This window comes from Excalfactoria chinensis, chromosome 2, assembly GCF_039878825.1.
Source record: "Excalfactoria chinensis isolate bCotChi1 chromosome 2, bCotChi1.hap2, whole genome shotgun sequence".
Lineage (NCBI taxonomy): Eukaryota > Metazoa > Chordata > Aves > Galliformes > Phasianidae > Excalfactoria > Excalfactoria chinensis.
The window spans coordinates 35315328-35334475 of record NC_092826.1 but is presented as its reverse complement, the minus strand read 5'-3'; the positions used below and the strand labels follow the sequence as shown (position 1 = coordinate 35334475).

The 19148-nt window shown below is 40.7% G+C and overlaps 1 protein-coding gene across 3 annotated transcripts in view; it reads right to left on the bottom strand.

Annotated features, from left to right (window-relative positions):
* Positions 1-16188, bottom strand: part of TOX (thymocyte selection associated high mobility group box) — a 226659-nt gene extending 210471 nt beyond the window's left edge. For 2 of the 3 annotated variants that reach the window (XM_072328671.1, XM_072328673.1), the window contains exon 1: positions 15658-16188. In XM_072328671.1, coding sequence (XP_072184772.1) covers positions 15658-15759 — 102 coding nt within the window. In that variant the 5' untranslated portion in view covers positions 15760-16188. Of the gene's footprint in view, positions 1-13944; positions 14101-15657 lie in introns of those variants that run through there. The other variant, XM_072328672.1, reaches the window with a different exon arrangement.
* Positions 16189-19148: the final 2960 nt, after the last annotated feature.

Below are 19148 nucleotides of genomic sequence, written 5' to 3'. Positions count from 1 at the left end.
CTCTCATTAGTCCAACACTGGCACAGTCAACAATCTTAAGGTGTTTAACTGTTTCTGTGCAGCAGGATTCATTTGGCAACTTCTCAGTGCAATCAACTGCATGATTTGTAAAGGCAGTGAAGAAACAACAAACTAAATAGAAAAACTCTCTGTGCAGTAGCCCTAAAGGGAGGAAAGCTCACATAAATGAGCAGTCTACTTCTTGTAATCCACCACACTCAAATCCAAACCTATTTTCTTTTTTTTTTCTTTTTTTTTGGTGTTTTTTTTTTTTTTTTTTTTTTTGGGGGGGGGGGGGGGGGGGCTCTTATTTTTTAAGAGCTACAGGCATAAAGCATTGAACCACCAGATAAAGGATGAAGTAAGATGCTGTTAAGGAAGAATGATGCACTCATCCAAGTTAAGAGAAAAAAAATGGAACGTGGAAAGAGTGGTCTCATCAGAGATAGGGCCAATGGGACATGAAATGGTACGGCATCCCCTAGGGTTTCTCTAGACCTCCTTCACAATTAAACGTTTGTTGAATGATTCCTCTCTCTGTTGCCTATGAACTGTCATACAGAAAGATTTCCTGATATTCTTGGAGTCTACCTTCTTAAAAGACACACCCTGGCATGACATGGCAAATCAGCTGATGAAGAGGCAGCCTCTGTTGTAGGTCATCAGAACTTCTAATGGATACAAGAGAAAAGCAACAGATGAAGGCACTGATGGGATAACTAGCACAAAATTTCATGGACTGAAGAAAAAAGATTCTTCTCCTTTCAAACCTCAGAGAAGTCTCTGCAGCTCCAAGATGGTTCTTTAAGGCAGCAAACATTGCCTGGAGTCATGCAAGTCCACCAAAAGAGCAACCTAATTCTCCATAAAGGGTCCTGTAAATGTTTTCTTGGAACTTTTAAAATTATCCAGTACTACTTCTGTTGATCAGTCCTAATCCAAACAGCTGTGCTGCCATGAAAATCTGAAATTAGCTATTTTCTTTAAACAGGTACATTGATTGTGTAGGCCTTTGAACCACAGACTTCTTACTTACTCGAAAGAACTGAGATCATAAGTTTATTATCTCCACCGACAGGAAAGCAAACCCAGGACCCTTCAGTTGTGTCTTCTCACCTAGCCAGCTGGTCAGCTTTCCCTTGAAGATAGCTTAAATGTCCAAGGAGGTGGAAATGATGTCCAGCTTTGGCCAAGACCAGTAAGAAAATCTGCCTTCTGTGGGATATCAGAGCTCTGAGTTTCTAGCTCCCTCTGTCTGAGGACATACTCCAGGGTTTCTTCTGCTGCAGCACAAACCCCTAATTACCAGACAACAGGTAAGAACTCTATAGATCTTCTTCCCAAATCTCAGCAGCTGTTCTCCAGAAAGGGAGAAAGGAGTCTGCTGGTAAAAAAGGAGACTAACATTCAGCAATGGTAGAATGCAAGCACATGGTCAAACCCTTGCTGAGAGCCCACTATCCCAGCTCTTTTCTTAGATGAGTTCCCTAAATGTCCATGACCCATTGCTCTCCTCTCCCACTCTCAACCAAACAATGGCCCAGCTATAGACTGGGATGGAAACTCATGTTCCCTTACCCCAAGTTACTTCCTTAAACAAGGAAATGTGCATTACATCTCTGTGATTTTCAGCTTTTTATGATGCTATTACAAACTCAGAAATCAGAAAATGGGGAGGCTCTGAAAAGTAAATGGCAGAAAATTATCTTCCAGGTCTGGTACAACAGTGTGCCCATTACTTCAGAATATGCTTAGCGCTCTAAGAAAAGCAATGAGTTTCCAACATCTCTAGAAATCCAAACAACCATGTAGGAAGCAGCAGGTGAAAGGCTGTCTATTTTGTAATTAACTTGTTTTTTAAAAGTCTGCAAACCAATGAAAAATTTCTATTCTAAAAGTTTTACCTATTTTATTCTGCAGTAAATGCTAATGTTCATATTTTGAGTTTCTGAAAAGAGTGAATAAAACCAAAACCAATCTAGAGCATTCTTCTTTAGCATTTCCACTGTAATATTATGTATTATGTTTGAGTGAGTCCTTTGGACTCAAAGCATTCTTAAAAGGGTAAAGGATTTAGTTGTATAATATTTTTTTTCCATTTCAGAAGCATATTTTTCTCTGAGCTTTCATTATTATATACACACAGAAAACTCCCTCATAGTTCCAAAGACAAATATTAGAGGACAAACTTGCCAGCTTTTGTATAGTAAATCCTCCGGTTTTACTAGAAAAAAAAATAATTTATACAAACTAGAGAGTTTAATATGAGCATACATTTAACAGATGCTACTTTACACATTTTTATGTGCATAGTATCTGTATAAGATACAGAAAGTACGTTTGACAGAGTTTCGCCTATTTCACAGTTAGGTTCAATGATGGTACATACTAATTCTGGTCACAATACTTGTATTTGGAGTTTAAGTGGAATTTTTGTCCTCAAGGAAAACTTGGCTAGATCTACTATATGCTGCACATCTTTGAAATTCAGTAGAAGAGACACTGAGATAGGAAAATGAATTTTATTTTAGCTTTCGTTCAAAGATAGGCTGTAGAAGTTACTAAATCTTGAACATACATCTGGGTTCCTTAGCAAAATGTAGGTAACATGACAAAATAATAACCAAACACAAACATTCTTTTGCTGGACCCCTACTCTTGAAACACTCATCATGGCAGCCTGTATCAAGGTATTCTCAAGAGAAAGTTGCTGTTAAGAGAGAGATCAAAATTTTCCTAGTTGCAGCACGACTTGACTCTCACCTCACTTACCATGGAAAAACTCTCCCTGCTGCTAATAGAGTTAACTGCAGCAGGGAAATCTGTGCAGCTATGCTGAAGAGACTCAGACACTAGAGACACAATAGCAATGTCATGGACATGATCCAGTGAATTAGTAACATATAATAAAGTTATGTTTGAAAGAATATTATTTGGGTTGCAGAGTCAAGAGGCCAAAATCTGGAAAATGCCAGATTAAAGGCTCACTCACCTGCCATTTGTAGCTTCACGTATCATAGAGCTGCAATGGCATGATCACCTATTCTACATCCACTGCTATATTCCATCAATTCCTGTCTATGATGATGTCCAAAAATGCAAAATCAAGACAACTTTAATCTGGCATTTTCAGCATTAGAGTATTTGACTTCACAACCTAACAACGTCCTGAATAAATCAAGTCATCATGACAGCAATGTCGAAATCTTCTCAACATTACATGAGACTGCAAATTTACAGCTCCAGTGTCCACTCTCATTTTTATTAAAACCTTAGTCACAAGCTGAACCTAACTTTACCACTCTGCACAAACTGAGTACTCTTTCCTCAACAATGAAAAAATATTTAAACATTCTTCATTTCTTCTAGATTTTCATTTCCAGTGTCTACAGTTATTCCTAGGTTTGGGAGCTTTGTGGATCTGGTGACTGTGATAGAAGTCTCCCAAAATCAGGAAGAATTTTTGAAATCCTCTCAAAAGAGCTGAAAATTCCAGGGTCTGAAACTCACACAGGTGTAAACCATCTAAACACACTTGAGTGTCCAAAAGCCACGACTCTCACTGATGGATGCATTTGCTCACAGGACTGGAATTTGAATGTGTACTGTATGGAGGGAATCTTACTTTCAGGTCGCTATCTTTGCCATTTTCCATTTCCCTCTATTTTTTGCTTTTAAGTGCTAAAAATTCCTGGAATTTTGGCTCCTGGAACAGAGCCAACCAGCCATCAATGTCATTAATCAAATCGGGAGGGGTTTGCTTCATTAGAAATAAAGTCTTGTTGCTTTTCTTCTTAAGATATCCATAGTCTTAAAACACTCCTAGGGGTTTACTGACATTCAAGACAGAAATGGATATGATACACGTTAGTCAAACATGGAAGTTAACAAGATTCCTAAAAATTAAACAGCAAGTTGTCAGACAAGGCTATGTGCCTTGCTGTTGTATCCTTAAGACTCAACAAGTGGTTGACATCCACCATTCCCACACTTTACACAAATATGCCCTGAAACTGCAATTTGGCTCTATACAAAGGGTAAAAAGGCAGAAGGCAGTCAATTTTCTTTTCATCCAGGAACACTGACAAACTAGGAAAAAAAATCCTTTTTGAATAAGTAACAATTCCTTCCCAGGGGTCCTCCTGGAAAAATGCATCATCCCCCTTTAGATTTCAATGTCTCTGTATAAGCACAAAACCCAATCTCAGCTAAAAGCTCCCCACAAATGCATTGTAGCTATGCTTTCATTTGCTGATGCCTTATAATCTTCAAAAAAATACAGCCAATGTTGTGGCTTCCTATGTAAAATGAAACCTGGTATCTAATTTAAGACATCAAGATATAATATCTATTTGTAATAATGAATCTTCAGCTTTGTCATTTTCACTTCCAATGTGCCTTGCTATGGAAAATGTTGAAGTGTATTTATCAGTGCCATTTTGCAGTAATTTTGCTCTTAAGAAGCAAAAAATGAAATATTGCATTGCAGATGGTATCAAAACTCTGTTTTATCATTAGACTCACAACTGAGGTCTCTGCCAGCCTAGGTAAATCTTCCACTAAAGCAACAGTTTTGCCCAAACAATGAATGTGGATTGAATCCAGCATGAATGAGAAAGCCTGCCATCTCCCACACATGGGAAGAACAACCTTCCACCCCCTCGCAACTCCACAGTTTCCCCAAGTCTTTTATAAAGAGAAGATTGCCTCAGTAAATTTTTCCACTTGCTGTACTTTTTTTTTTTTTTTTTTTTTTTTTGACTGAATTTGTTCAAAGTATGCTTGGGGAAAAAAAAAAAAAAAAAAAAAAAAGTAAAAGTAAAAAGATAAACACACTTCTGCTCACAAATGCCAAAAGAGAAATACATTCTAGCAGTCTTTGGCCAACTTAGACATTAAATGAATTTACATTATCAAAATACCTCTTACTTGTGTTATTCTGAAAATGTATTGCACTCACTTTTCCTCTGAAATTCACAGGAATATTTTGCTTTCCAGTCCATTTTTCACTAGAACGCGCCTTTTCTCTCTCATTGGAAAATATATCAAATGCTTATTGGGAAAAAACAAAAAACAACAAACAAACAAACAAACAAAAACACACACACACACAAAAAGAAGTATTTTGGCATGGCTGACCTGTAGAGATATGGAGCTAAGGAGAGTCAGTGAATCCACTCACTCTGATATGCACACATGATATGCAATTAAAATCTCCATTCACATTCCTACGGGGTTGTCAATCAAGAGAAAAGCCTTTTTGACAACATCCAGTGAAGCGTACCAACTAACTGCTGAACAGGAACTTAAACAGTAACAGCTTTTGTTACCAGCAAGAACGGATTTTACCAAGATTTGGTTCAGTTTCTAAAGAAATCATTATGTTAAAATTTGGGGGGCTTTTCATTAAAAATTAAAATGTATCACGAAGCTATTGTGTGTGAAGCTATCACATTATGTAATACATGAGGGCTATCAGATATTTGTGAAAAAAGAAGCCTAACCCTTCCTGGTTGTAGGAAACAATTTAACCTTTCATATTTAGAACAATGAACAATGATTACAAGCCAGTTTATAGGGAGAAGAGAACATTTTTCCAATTGCATTTTGTCTGTTTGGTAGTTGCCACAGATGTCTTTTATAACACCCTAAGCTGCCCAGCCACAGAACTGACACAGCACAATGCCTGCTACTGCTACAAATGAACAATTTATTACTATCACACTGGAAAATTAAATGGATCAATTATGTGGATCAATCCTAAGGACTTGCATCTCTGAAAATATCCTAATTTATTACAATAGAGAAAACTATATAAGAAAAAAAGTCTTTGATAAACACCAGAAGGGACAGAGGTTACTTTTCAGTACTTAGTTTGATCATGAACAACCCATAACAACATTATTGTACTTTAAAATCACATCTGTAAAGGTAAAACCTGTAAAAGTGATCATTATTAATCTTCTGTTTGTGTTTGTTCTGTTAAGCACTGAACTCAAACTACAATTTCTGAATGTTTTAATATTATTAGAAAGTGTAATATTTGCTCTTCCTCATCATGCTTTGTAACTGAAGAGAGAGCAGATGCATCCTGACTATTAACAGTCATGACAAATTGCCTTACTAATGAATGTTACACACTGAAAGTGCCATAACTGATTAAACTACAATTTCCCACTACCAGATAGAGAGAGACTTGGGAACTCCAGCAGTGGACAACTCTGATGTTCTGCCAACGGGCCTTCAGGGCACAGCGCGGTACTTAGAAAAACACACTGTAAATTCCATATGAATATATTCTAAAGGACTATGTGTATACAACAGGTTTTAAAGAACATTAGATGAAACAGCTTAGGTTTGTAACTGATGAGGCATGCAAAATGGATGTGTTTTAACAATTCGAGAATCTTTACAAGGCTGCGTTGAAGAATATTCCTGTTGGGTTCCTCTAGCCCTCACCCCACCTCCCCAAACATTGCTTGTGCTTTGCTTTCACATAAAATCTTTCTTTTGTCAGTCTCTTTGTTGGTGCAAAATTGGCAGCAGTTCAAATTCAAAGTACTCCTATTCATTTACTGACCATTAAACCAATGTCATTCTAGTTCACATCAGCCAGAGAGCTAAGCTCTAAAAAACATAAAAGGCTTGCTTCACCACTGACGAATAATGTGTACATTTTTACAGAGCTTAAACCTTAATGCTTTGCCTGAAACTAACAATACAGTATATCTTATCATTCCTTTTTCACAAGCAGGCAGCTGCTGAAACGCTTGCCACTTCAAAATATCAATTGCTTGCCAGAGTTGTCCTCAACACACCCTGTCAAACTCATGTACATTGTGCAATGAAAATGGTGCAGGAAAGCTAGAAATTGTGTCAAATTCTGCTGTAAGGGTATGATGTGCAAAGAACAACGTATGACAACCGCAGAGACTACAAACAATAGCGATGGAGCCAGTCACCACATATATCACAACTATGCCTGTACATATTTTATTACACGTATTATATATTTAAAGCATGACAAATGTGTCATTGAAGCTACGTGCTACACCACATAGAAACCCTTCAGCTAGTTAAGCTTTTTCATTTCTCTTGATGGAAGTGTAGTGTTATTTTTCTGCCCTCTGAACATTTGTTTGTAAATCACACAGTGCACACACACACACAAAAAACCATAAGGTTTTCAAAATGAGTAACAGAAAACAAAAGACAATACTATCAGATGAGAAAATGAGATTTTGTACAATTAACACTTTTGCTTTTCTCTAAGGACACATAGTCAGGCTACCTTAAAGAATATCTGTGGCTATGCAAGACAAATTCAATATCACTGTGCCCATAAATTACAGTATACCTAATTTTAATGCAGATAAGTGCTGGCCTATTGATTTGCATGTTTCCCTGGCAAAATGGAAATCCCATGTGAATATGTTCTTTGTCTGTAGAAAATGCATTTTAAAAAACCTTTATGAATACAGCAATCTATGCTAAAAAGGAAAACATAAGTCACCAATACAGAATTATGCATGAAACCTAAAGGAAGTAGTGCATATATATAAGTACACATGTATGCACGTATCTCTCTGTGTGCATGCGTATGTGTGTTACACAACTTCACCAAATTTTAGCATATAATTACAATTCCTATAATATGTCTTCATTAATGAAAATACAGCCTCTATATTCCTAAATGAGCTGAGGAAAAAAAAAGAAGTGAAAATTGACAAAATAAGTAAAATAGTAAGTTAATTACGAAGTGATTGTGGAATATTATTTTGAAATTAAAGGAACAACAGATAGCTAAATAATAATAATAATAATAATAAAATTGAAAAGATGATTAAGAGGAAAGATTTGCACAACTGCTGTTCACAGCTGAATGATGCAGGTTGCAAAACCTGAACACCCAGGAATCCATGAGAGTCATTAACTGATAACAATCCTAACCAAAATGAATAGATACGCTATTAATGTGTTAATAAATATTTTGGAAAGAGAATAGGTGTTTTAGGTGCTTGGGGTTGCTGACCTTTGCTGTGTTTATTAGTGGGACAATGATGCATTATTAACACACAGCAGCTGTACCTGAACTGCTGCCATGAACATAATAGCCTTTTATAGCCATCAGGGGAGTGAGATAGGAGGCCTTTATTAACCACTAGACATGATTAGCACATTATGTGAACTTTAGTAGGCAAATTATCTCTTATTGAAATATAATGTTGGTTATCACTAACTGCAAACATGATTTCAAAAACTTCTTGATGCAAAACTAAGATTTTTATTACTGTTTGGAATATTACTAGTTAGGCCGCTAAAAAAACAAACAAACAACAACAAAAAACAACAACAACAACAAAACACAAAAGTTATTCTCCTTTGTTCAATCTGCAAAAACAACTATGCCTTGAGAAAACTGATTGTATTGTGATAAACCACAGAACTGAATGACTTCCACATCATCAATACTACTGCTCAGAACTGTAACCAAACACAAGTGGACATTTCCAGCATCATTAAGAAAGTGGCTAATGAAGAAAAAGCCTTGCCTTATATTTTTCAATAAAGATTACAAGTAGTTCTTAAAAAAACAGTTTGTTAATACATTTTCAAGGGTTAACTTGAAAAAAATAACACTATGATTTACTTCAAAAAGCTTAATTTTGGGAAAGATTATCCCATTAGTCTTCACAACTGAATGCAGCACGGAGAGTCCATTATGAGCAGTCTTTTATGCCCTAGCAGAAAGCCATTAACATAAAATAAATCATTTGCTTTGATATTAAGCCTCCTCTATCTGCAGGTTTCTATGACTAATTTTCACAACTGTGTCTGCCAAAAGATAAATTATACTTTTTTTGAAAGGTTATCTTCTCTTTCCACTATTGTATCTCCTTTTACTGTTTATTATAATTTCAAGTTGATGCAAACATTATGTGTGTATAGGAAACAAATGTTTTCCCTTATTCACGAACACAAACTTTTGCACTTTCAGCAACTGCGACTGAAGTATGATTTCAGAGCCAGCCACTTGTAAAGCAGAGTCGAAATTACTGATACTTTCTTCAAGGTGAGTAATAAAGCATAAATGCACAGGTCTGTATACAAGTTGAGTTACACTGAGACAATAGGAATTTACGTGTATCTGTAATCTTTTTACTTTTTGCCTCACTCTGCACACTTCATACTTCCCTTACTGACACACTTCCCAAAGTACAGGCCGTCACTTTCTGGTTTCAGAGTTCTGATTTCTTTTTTGCATACAGAGTAAGGAACTGGAGTTCACTGTAGACTTGCTTAATGTAACACAAATATACCAGCTACAGTAGCTTCTATTTAACCTTTTGGACCATATAATTCTGAACAATAGCAGGAGACAGAAGTAGCAACACAGTGGCTCACTTTTCATGCCAGTAGTAACTTTGAAAAGGCCTCTCATGCCACTTTTGACTGGTAGAGGGTGGTTTAGCAGTCAAGAATGCAAACGTTAAAACATTCAGACATTTCCTCTAACCTGGATTTGTCAGATGCTCATGTAATTCAAGTATGTTTCGCAACTTAGAAAGCAGTGTGTTTCTTGGGAGAAAACCATATTAAAAGGGTCTGTGGCAAATCTAATAGAAGCACAGCAATAAATACTAAATGAACAGTTCAGAAACAGTGTCAGCATATGTGCAACTGAAAGATAAGATATAAATATTAGTAGAGCCGTATGAAATTCAAATGCTAAAAATACTACTTATTGCAAACAGAAGAAGCAGAAGAAAACCACAGACATTATAAATGTCAGCTACATCAAGATCTCTGCTGAAAAGCACTTTTAACTTTGAAGATCCAAGTCAAGAGCTAAACGTTTTATTCAGAGCCCTAACTCATTAACCCACAACTGATCACAACTGGTGAACATGAAATGTGGATAGGATATTCCAGTGGAAGGGAAGGTGAAATTTCCTTCCGTGCACTTGCTGCTGTAGCTGTGCAGTGTCTGATGCTGCTGCTAACGGTACGCAATCTGTGCCTAGCCACAGAATAATGAACTGTTCCCATTTTCCAACTGAACGCTGTAGGGAGAAATGTTATGACCAAGAAAATCTCGTTCAGATTGATGTGAATTCCATGTCCTAAAGTATTTTGGAAGTGCTGCTATAATTAACGGTTGTTTGGCACTCCCATTACAAGCCATGTTTTTGAGCACTTTATAACTCAGCACTTTTAATAAGAAATTACTCTTTGGGCAGAAAACCTGCACCTTGTCGTGTAACAAAACACTGCCACCACAACGCTTTAGTTTGGTGAGGCAATATTTAAACTTGGTGTTTTAGCGTACGCAGCCCATGCAAGACATCCGCAGAGCATGTGTTCACTTCACAAAAATAAACAGAGCTGCCACTAATTGCCACCACTGCTGGTTCCAGCAGCCAAGGTCTGAATGGATGCAGGGACTCCCTCTCACCGTGAGAAGCGGTGCTTTCAGGTCACTCTTGAGCTGTGCTGAGAGAACAGTTAAAGGAAGCTTTTTGCTTCCGCTGTCTAAGCTTTGTTACATCTGCCATCAATAAAGGACTTAAATATCCAAGAATTCTGATCTAAATCCTACCATGATTAGGACTCACTACAAAATCGTGTTTTAAACACAGTCCATTTTCTGACGCTTCTGCGCAGTGCTAGTAAGATGAGAAAGTCCTGCTAAAATGGGAATCTGAAGGCAGGAGCGTGCTGGTAAAGTGTAATAATCCCCAGCAGGCACTGAATTCAACAGAAGTTGAGATTGCCCAGTCCTCCACAATATCAACTCTGTTAAGTCCTTAAATGAACACAGCTCCAGCTGCTCTTTGGTTTCACCTAAGCACCAATGCATACAATGTAGTGTTTAACAAATTCGGCATTCTTGAGAGCTTACTGCTTTCACTTGTTTCAGCAGACCTCATGTTAAGCTGGCTGAGGGTAGTCCACTAGAGATGGAACACTTCATTCTGACAAGAGAATGAAACGTAGTTTCACTCGAAGCAGTAAGTTATGGCAGAAAGAAAATATATATACATATAAGGATGGCCATGAAAGCTTTGGTTTAGAAAACACCTCAGTGAAATATTTCTCAAAAGCACATGCATAAATTGTTTTCTGTATTCCATATGCCTCTAACTCCAACACAACCCTCTAAGGTATTGTAGCCTATGGAAGGAAAGTCTATTTCATGTCTTCCTGTACTATATTTTTGGAGACTAGATAAAACACTTAAAAATCAACAGTAAGTTCTAATGTAACTGTTTAATCTTTAAAGTAGCACCAAAAAATTTCAAGTACATTCTAATGCATTAGGGGACAAAGTAATCATCTAAGGAAAAAAGATGTCCAGAATATATAAACGGCGATCTGTGAGATGAACATAGTCTAACATTCTGCCACAACACAAACACTTCAGCTTCAGAGCAATGACTCTAAAGAATCCTGAATCTCAGACGCAAACAGGACAGTATCAAGCCACTGGAAATAATGGACACTTTATAAACAGCCACGGAACGTTTTAAAAAGGGTAGCCTCCACGGTGGAATTCAGTTTACACCACCAATTATTATAAATGCTGTATATAATTTATATGCACTTTTGGTCCATAGAATTCCGGTTGCTAGAAGGATTGTTACCGCTTACAAAGTACTGTATTCTCTTTATCCAGTGTCACTCTGCTTTTTTCAATTGAAAAGGCTTTGCTTTCCTCTCTATTTTTTTCTTTTTTGTCTGTATTCCCCTTTTTAAAAACAACTACAGACTATCATTCTACCTCTGCTGTCTGGCTGTATTTTTCCACTGCACTGACAAGTACCAATGGATACAAGAAAGATGAGTTGTAAACTCCTTTATTTTGAACCAGGTAGCAAATCACACAAGAATCTAGTGCATAATTCTGCAAGCCAAACCATTGGGAGCAGTAAAGACCATTATTTTCTCCCTGCTGTTGGCAGGGGTCAGCATCCCTGTCATTAACTGTGTCAAATTATAATTATGTAACTGCACTTTATGTGAGCAGATATCTGAAAACACCGTAAAGTTGCAAGCATGAAAATATACCGGTCCTTCTTACAGCACTGACTGATGCAGGCTTTAGAGGGGAAACTTCAGTACGGAAAGCCACAAGAATGTTATTTATTGCTCCCCACATAAACATTTAAACTTATTGTTTGACTTCTTCAAGTACCTTGAAATCTCTGACCATATTCTACTGTTGCATTAATACATTCTGATTACCAAAGTTATTTCTTTTTGTAACATGCAACTCAATTAGGGAACATGATGTTTCCTAAAATAAACTTCCATCCAGCAGACTACTCCTATTAGCCGGTAAATGTCTGAAATGCAATTATGCTTCAAGTTTCAAGAGGCAAACGGTCCGACCCCAGCTCTAAATCTGTCCGTCCAGCATAAGAGCTTCACTATGTTATTTCAAAGGCTGACCTATATACTGCAGCATACCGTCCATTCTGTCTGTTTGTATAAGAGATACCTCACACAGTTGTCATAACCAACATTGTTTGCATTGTTCTTTTACTTTTCTCTCTCCATGGGTACTGCGAGAGAGACAAGGAAAAGCCTGCATGACAATATATGCACAGCATAATGAGCTTTCACAGCAGATAGAGAAATATTAGACTAAGATGCTTAGAGTGTTATTTTAGGTTTATGAAATAAAGATCTAAGCAGTCTTCTGAAACAAAGCCTGCCAACTGAAAATTGTAAGATAAGACATGAGTGCTTGAATCTACACTGCTGCATTTTCCTTTGCTTACAGAAAACATGCGCTGTCAGTATAATCAGTGCAAGTGCCTGGGTACTCACTCATGATTTGCCCAGTCATTCGGTCAGGAAAAAGCTACTAGAAAACTGAAAAGTTTTATTTGTGGAATGCTTTGTAAATAACTAATCTGCTCTAGCAGATTTAAAATGTAAGGAATCAAAGTCTTCCCTATTTGACAAAAAACAAAACAAAACAAACAAAAAAAAAACCAACAACAACAAAAAAAGCCACCATGTCAATGGGCAAACAAAGGTCAAGGCCAGCAGCAAGTACCCAAAGCAAGCTTTTATTGACTTCATGAGAAGCAAGAACCAGTCCCAGATGAGTTTTGTAGTGTTTAGCCAGAGGAAAGCAACTGATGAAGACCACCACTCCAGTCCCAAACACAGACTTGTCCCACTGCTGTACCCACATCCTACACCAGGAGAGATGGGCTGCAAGCAGCCAACTCACCTTACCAGGGATATTCTACAGGCCTCCCCTCCAGCTCCCCAAAGACACACAGCATGAGGATGAGTGACAGAGCAATACCGGAACGTGACTGCATGTTTGGAACAAGTCAGATAAGTTTTCACAGCAATGTTAATCATGCTGGGTGAAGGGAGAGAGTGAAAGAGGTGAAAAATGAAATGTTCAGTAAATGTACGCCTCCAAGGGGCCTAAGCAAGCCTCCTTTGCCCGTTTAATGTAATCAGTGGTCAGGGGCAAAGACATCTGAAAAAGACATTCATCCTATACTCAATACCTTATAGGAAACATTCCTGGTAAGTCTTCCAAGCAGAAAACATATGTCTTATGACTGTGCACTTTTAAGCACATTATCAGTTCAGGCAAAGTGAAATAGAAGAGTTGCAACTTGTCTCCAGAATGAGTGTCTCATTTGCATTTAAAAAGAACAGTTTGCTCCCTCATACATGGCATGACTTAAAAAAGAAGCTTTAACCAGCCAGTAAAGACATTCCGAAAAACTTCTTTCTAAATTAATTTATTCGATTTGCAGCACAACCCACCACAAATGATTTAAGGAACTTAATTGGAAAATGATTTAATATATTAAAGTAATTCCTGATTTTCCAAAGCATTTAACTTTTAAATTAAATCTGGCCCGCTATCTCAAGAATGATGAGTGAAATGTGTATTCAAGTCATTACCTTCTTTTTGAAGCCTTAAATCACTGATAGGTTTAATAACGTTTGTCCAGTTTCACTGCCAAATGGATCTTCAGACACTTTGGTACTTATGCCATTAAGTCTAGCCTGGGCTTCTTACATGGCAACACTTTACGGTTACAAGGTACAAAAGCAGACAACAGAGAAAATAATGGCAAGCCGCATATCAAGGGTAGCAGCCTAACAGTACTCTGAGCACTTGAACAAAAAATTAATACCCGCACACATGCTTATATGCATCTGGGCTCCTCCTGCTGAGCAAAGTTCGCTCCTCGCATCAACTTCCGATCTACGGGGCAGGGGACGGAGACTGCCAAACACGGCTACTGAACGCTGCTAACAGCCATACCTCTGGGATCTTCCAAAATATCCTCAGGCACCCACAAAGGGACAGATTTATCCCTGAATTCTATAACTCCATTGAGTGTATGTGAAATGCAGCCAGGCTGGATTTGGTCCTTCCTGTTGCGATTGGTAGATGAGACCATGTGGGAAATCTTTCCTGAAAACTGAGAGGGTTTCACCCCGCCGCCGCTGCCCCTGCGTTTTAACACCGGTATCTCCTATTTCGCCCTTTATCTCCCAATCTGGGCAGCTGCCGGCGGGGAAAGAGACGGCTCCCAACACCTTCCCGACACGTGAGCCCGGCGTGACAATGGGCAGTGAAGAGCGGGGCTGCCCGACGAGGTCCCACCGCCGGGATGAGCCCCTGGTACCCCGCTACACCCGAGGTCCCCCCGTCCCGCACCCGTTCCACTGTGCCCCGCGCAGATGATGTGATGCGAGAACGCTCGTCTCTAAGCACACCTTTGAGGGACAGCGAGTGCTGCAGGAGCGCTCACACCCCCTGAGGATGTCCTACGGACAACATTTCATTCGTGAGCAAAGCCTACTCCGTAACAACAGAGAAAGTGCAGCTCATGCATACAGCCACAGCGGCAGCACCGATGCTCTTTCCCCCAGCCCCCTGCTCGGGAACTAAAGTAGTGCCAAGTGCTCCGGGATGGCAGCACCGCACTCCCGCAGCCCGGCCCGGTCCGGGCTGTGCGGTGCCCCCCTCGGGGCGCGGGGACTGACACCGGGCTCCGGAGAACACGGACCCTATGACAAGTCGTTGAGAAACTGGCTGGGCAGCCAGAGTGGGACAAAGTGAGTCTTTGCGCTGGACTGACTTGTCACCCTGTCTTACTGCGTGTATACACTACTGTATAGGTGTGTGCGCATATATGTATACGCATACAGACATATCTGTATACATATGTATATGCGTGCATATATGTGCACACACACATATGTCACGGACACGTACACATACAGGCGCGCTCCCGGCACGGCCGAGCACCGCTCTGACACATCAACTGCGGGGCTCGCTGTAGGGCAGAGAGTTGCTCAGCGGACACGAGCCCCATTCACAGCAGCCCTGGAGATCCAAGTCCTCCGAACCGACACCGCGTTGTTCCTCACCGACGGAACATACCACGGAAAATACCCCCCCCCCGCCCGCCCGCCCTCCGCCCCCCGCCCCGGTCGCCCGCCCCCAAATAGCTCCGGCTCTGAATTCGGGGTGCCCCGGCTCCGCGGCCGCTGCCCGCCCGGGACTCCCGCAGCGCGGCTCAGCGCCCGCTCCGGCACCGCGACCGCAGCACAACCGACAGCGCGGAGAAACCCCCTCGCACGAGACAAAACGCGAGTCACCTTGTTGCAATAGTAGGGGTCCAGGCAGGGGGAAGGTCCCAAACAAGGCGTATCAGGAGCGGCCGCAGGCTGAGGAGGTGGTGAATAAAATCTTACGTCCATTTCACTCAAACATCAAGCAAACTCCTCTCCGTGTCTTTGGGTTGTTAACGTTGTTGGTGCAAAAAGGGGTGCGTGTGCGTGTGTGCGCGCGAGGGGAGAGGGGGGGGTGAGGGGGGCACACAACAGGGCTGAGAAGAATGAAAAAAGAAAAGAGGTGCCTGACTTCGGCAGTCAAAGAAACACCTTCCCTGCCTCACATCCGTTTGTGGTTTGTAAAGAGAAAAAAAAAAAAAAAAAAAAGAAAAAAAAAAAAAAGAAAAAAAAAAAAATCTCTTCCAAAAAAGCAGCACCGGTCTGCAGATGTCTGCGAGAGAACCAACAAACCTTCCTTCCTCCCGGCAGGGCAGGTAACTTCAGCACTTATTGTTCCCCGCGCACCGGCGCCGGGGCGCTCGCTCCGTGCGTGCCGCGCTTTATGGGAGCCTCGGAGTTGCCTCGCGTCTCCCTCCCTCCCTCCCTCTCGCTCTCTCGTTCGCTCGCTCGCTCTGTTCCTTGCCCCTTCCTTCCTTCTTTCTTTCTTTCTTTCTGTTTTTTTTTTCTTTCTTTTTATTTCTTTTTTTTTAATTTGTTGTTATTGATTTGTTTGTTTCGTTTGCTGCCGGTGTATTTTAGTTGTTCCCCCACCCTGAAAAGCGTGGCCGGGAAAAGCGGTAGCGGAGGCCGGAGCCCCCCGCGCACCCCCGCGGGGAGCGGCGAGCAGTCCGCCCGCGCTGGAATGGCCGCCCGGCTCGGCACGGCCCGGCGCGGCTCGGCGGGCGGCGGGGGACGCGGTGCTTCTCCGAGTGTGCTTCACACAAAGGGGCTGCCGAGGGAAGAGCCATTTGCGGCCGCAAGGGACGGGGCTGGGAGTCGCGGAGAGGGGGCGCTACCGCGCCCGCCATCCCGCCGCCGTCCCCGCCCTCTCCCACCCGCCTCCCCGCCCGGCCCCCCGGCGCCGCCCGGCCCCCGCCGGTTACTATGGCGCCCCTTCCGCGCAGGCCCGGCCCGGTTAGGCCCGGCGGCCGAGGGGTGCGGTCCTGTAGGATGGCAGGCTGGGGTTGAGCTCGGGATGCGCCCGTCGCTGCGGGCGGGTCTCTCGGGCCGCCTCTGTGAGAGCCCCCAGCACAGTTTAACAGCTCCTGGCCCACTTGCGCGGCTTGCTGGCCCTCCCCACAGCCGTTTTGCATACGTTGGGTCGGGCTTGCGGGTCGGTGTATTTCTCTGAGGTCCACCATCAGTTTAGTCTTAATGGGTTAGGCGAGCCCTTCACTTCCTGTCCCATCCAGACTTTGTGATGTGAGAAATCCACGTGGGCACCCTCAGAACGCAGAAAGCAAGTGGAAAGTGGAAAGAAGCACCCCATGATGTGCCACCTGAGCAGGGGTCTGAGCTGTGACTGCGGTGCTTGGCCCTGGCTGAGCAGTGGGTTGCACTGGTACCCGGCCCTTCCTTCCTCACAAAAGTCTGGAGCTGGGAAGCTGAAGGAGGTGGGCAGATGTGGGAGAAAGGAAGAACTAAATGAGGGTAGTGAAAAAGGAGCAAACTAGTTGCAAACAGAGGTAATAACAAAGGGAAGTTGGGGATCCACAGGTAGGAGGGGACTAACTAGCAAAACAAGGTTTCTCAGACAGCAGTACAGAAACAGTGACTTGGAGGTACCATGAGCAGTCCCACTGGGTTTCATACGGAGTCTCTGGTAGTATTAATCAGGACAGAAGGGACTGAAGAAAACATGTACAGGAAGGACACTACAGTCAAATAATGCCACGCAGAAAAATTGTATTGTGAGTATCAGGAATGCCTTTCGTTAAATTGGTGAGTGACACACAAATAGGTGCCATTATCAATAGATCTCATTAGCAAGAATGTTTACATTTATCAAGTTTACATTTATCGAGATCTCAAAAAGAAAAATAAGTTGAAATCTAAGGAACTTTGAATAATTGTACTCTGTATTTTCAAATGAAAGTGTCCTATAATCACTACAAATAAACAGAACAGGTATTTCAAGGGGAAGTATTGTTAAGAGGGAGTGTATCACAAACTTCAGGGTGAAGAAATCACATTCGTGTGAGGGTCTGTAATCAGTAACTCAGATATTTTGATATTGTAAAAGAGATTGTGTTAAGTTGTGGTTTTCCTTCATGCCCAAAAAACCTACTTTCTGTAAAGCTTAATTATCTGGAAAAAAATATATATATATACGAGTAATGGTAAAGAAAACTAAAGAAAACTGTTTTGAATGAAAATTCTCAGGATGATTTAACCCAGAATATCTTAGAGGATTCTTAGTTGTGAACTGAACACAAAGTACATGGTGACAATAAATATTTTCCATAAACATGCTATTACAAAAATAACATTTTTTAAAAAGCTGTCAAAATTCCTCGTGGCCTTGGAGAAAAGCTTGAAAACATGACCCAGAAAATGCTCCAAAGGAAAAGAAATTACCATAATTAAAAGAAAAGAAAAAAAAAAAGACAACCAACAACCTTATGATTTTTTGGAGTCTGACTCACTATTTTGCATGTTTGAGATCAGACATTTTGAAAGTTAAAAAATCCTAAAAAAGAATTTCCTTTGCAAGAAATGTACTTGACGCTTGGCAGATATATCACTACTGCAAGTGGCTGATATGTGGACCGTAATTTGACAAAGTGAATGGGAGACAGATTGCAGCTCTGTATTGAAAAGCTGCTGTTGAGAAACTTGTTATTCATGGGCCATGGATTATTTTTCAGCCTGTTGTAGAGAAAGATGATAGAGATACTGCTTCTAGAAAAGTTGGTCTGGGTGACTGGTGCATGCTAATGCAGAGCTGGAGGTGTTAGTACCTGAGTGACTAGAACATATGATGACAGATAGTACAGATTTGGCTTTGTATTTATATGAAATATTACTGGCGATTCTCTTAAGAAAGGCTTCAAGTTCCGAGGAGTCTGTAGGAGTTTACAACTATACCATTTGCTTTGCACGGCACTTGCAAGTTATTTCCAGTACTTAATGATGCAGGCCCTGAGAGGTTATAAAATTTTTGCTGCTACTTACAGAGATGATTTAATCATTGAGATGGTAAAAACAGCTGATATTTATGGCAGTTATATGTACAGTTTGTAAAAATTAAACAGCTGTATATATTAGTCACTTAAATGCTTCTCTGTTTTCTAGGGGACATTCGCTGGGGTTATCAGGATAGTGCATTTGTGCAGACTGGACTGCAAAGGTTAATGCTACTATACATTTTTATTCTTCTATGGACTGCAAGGCCCTTTCCAGGAGAATTCAATGGCATACCAAACATTGCCACTTCAGCTCATGTAGGTGCATTTTCTGGAAAAAAAAAACCAAAAAACTTGCAACAGACTAAAGAACATGAATCAGTTTTTAGAAGCTCAAAAGGAAAGAACAGT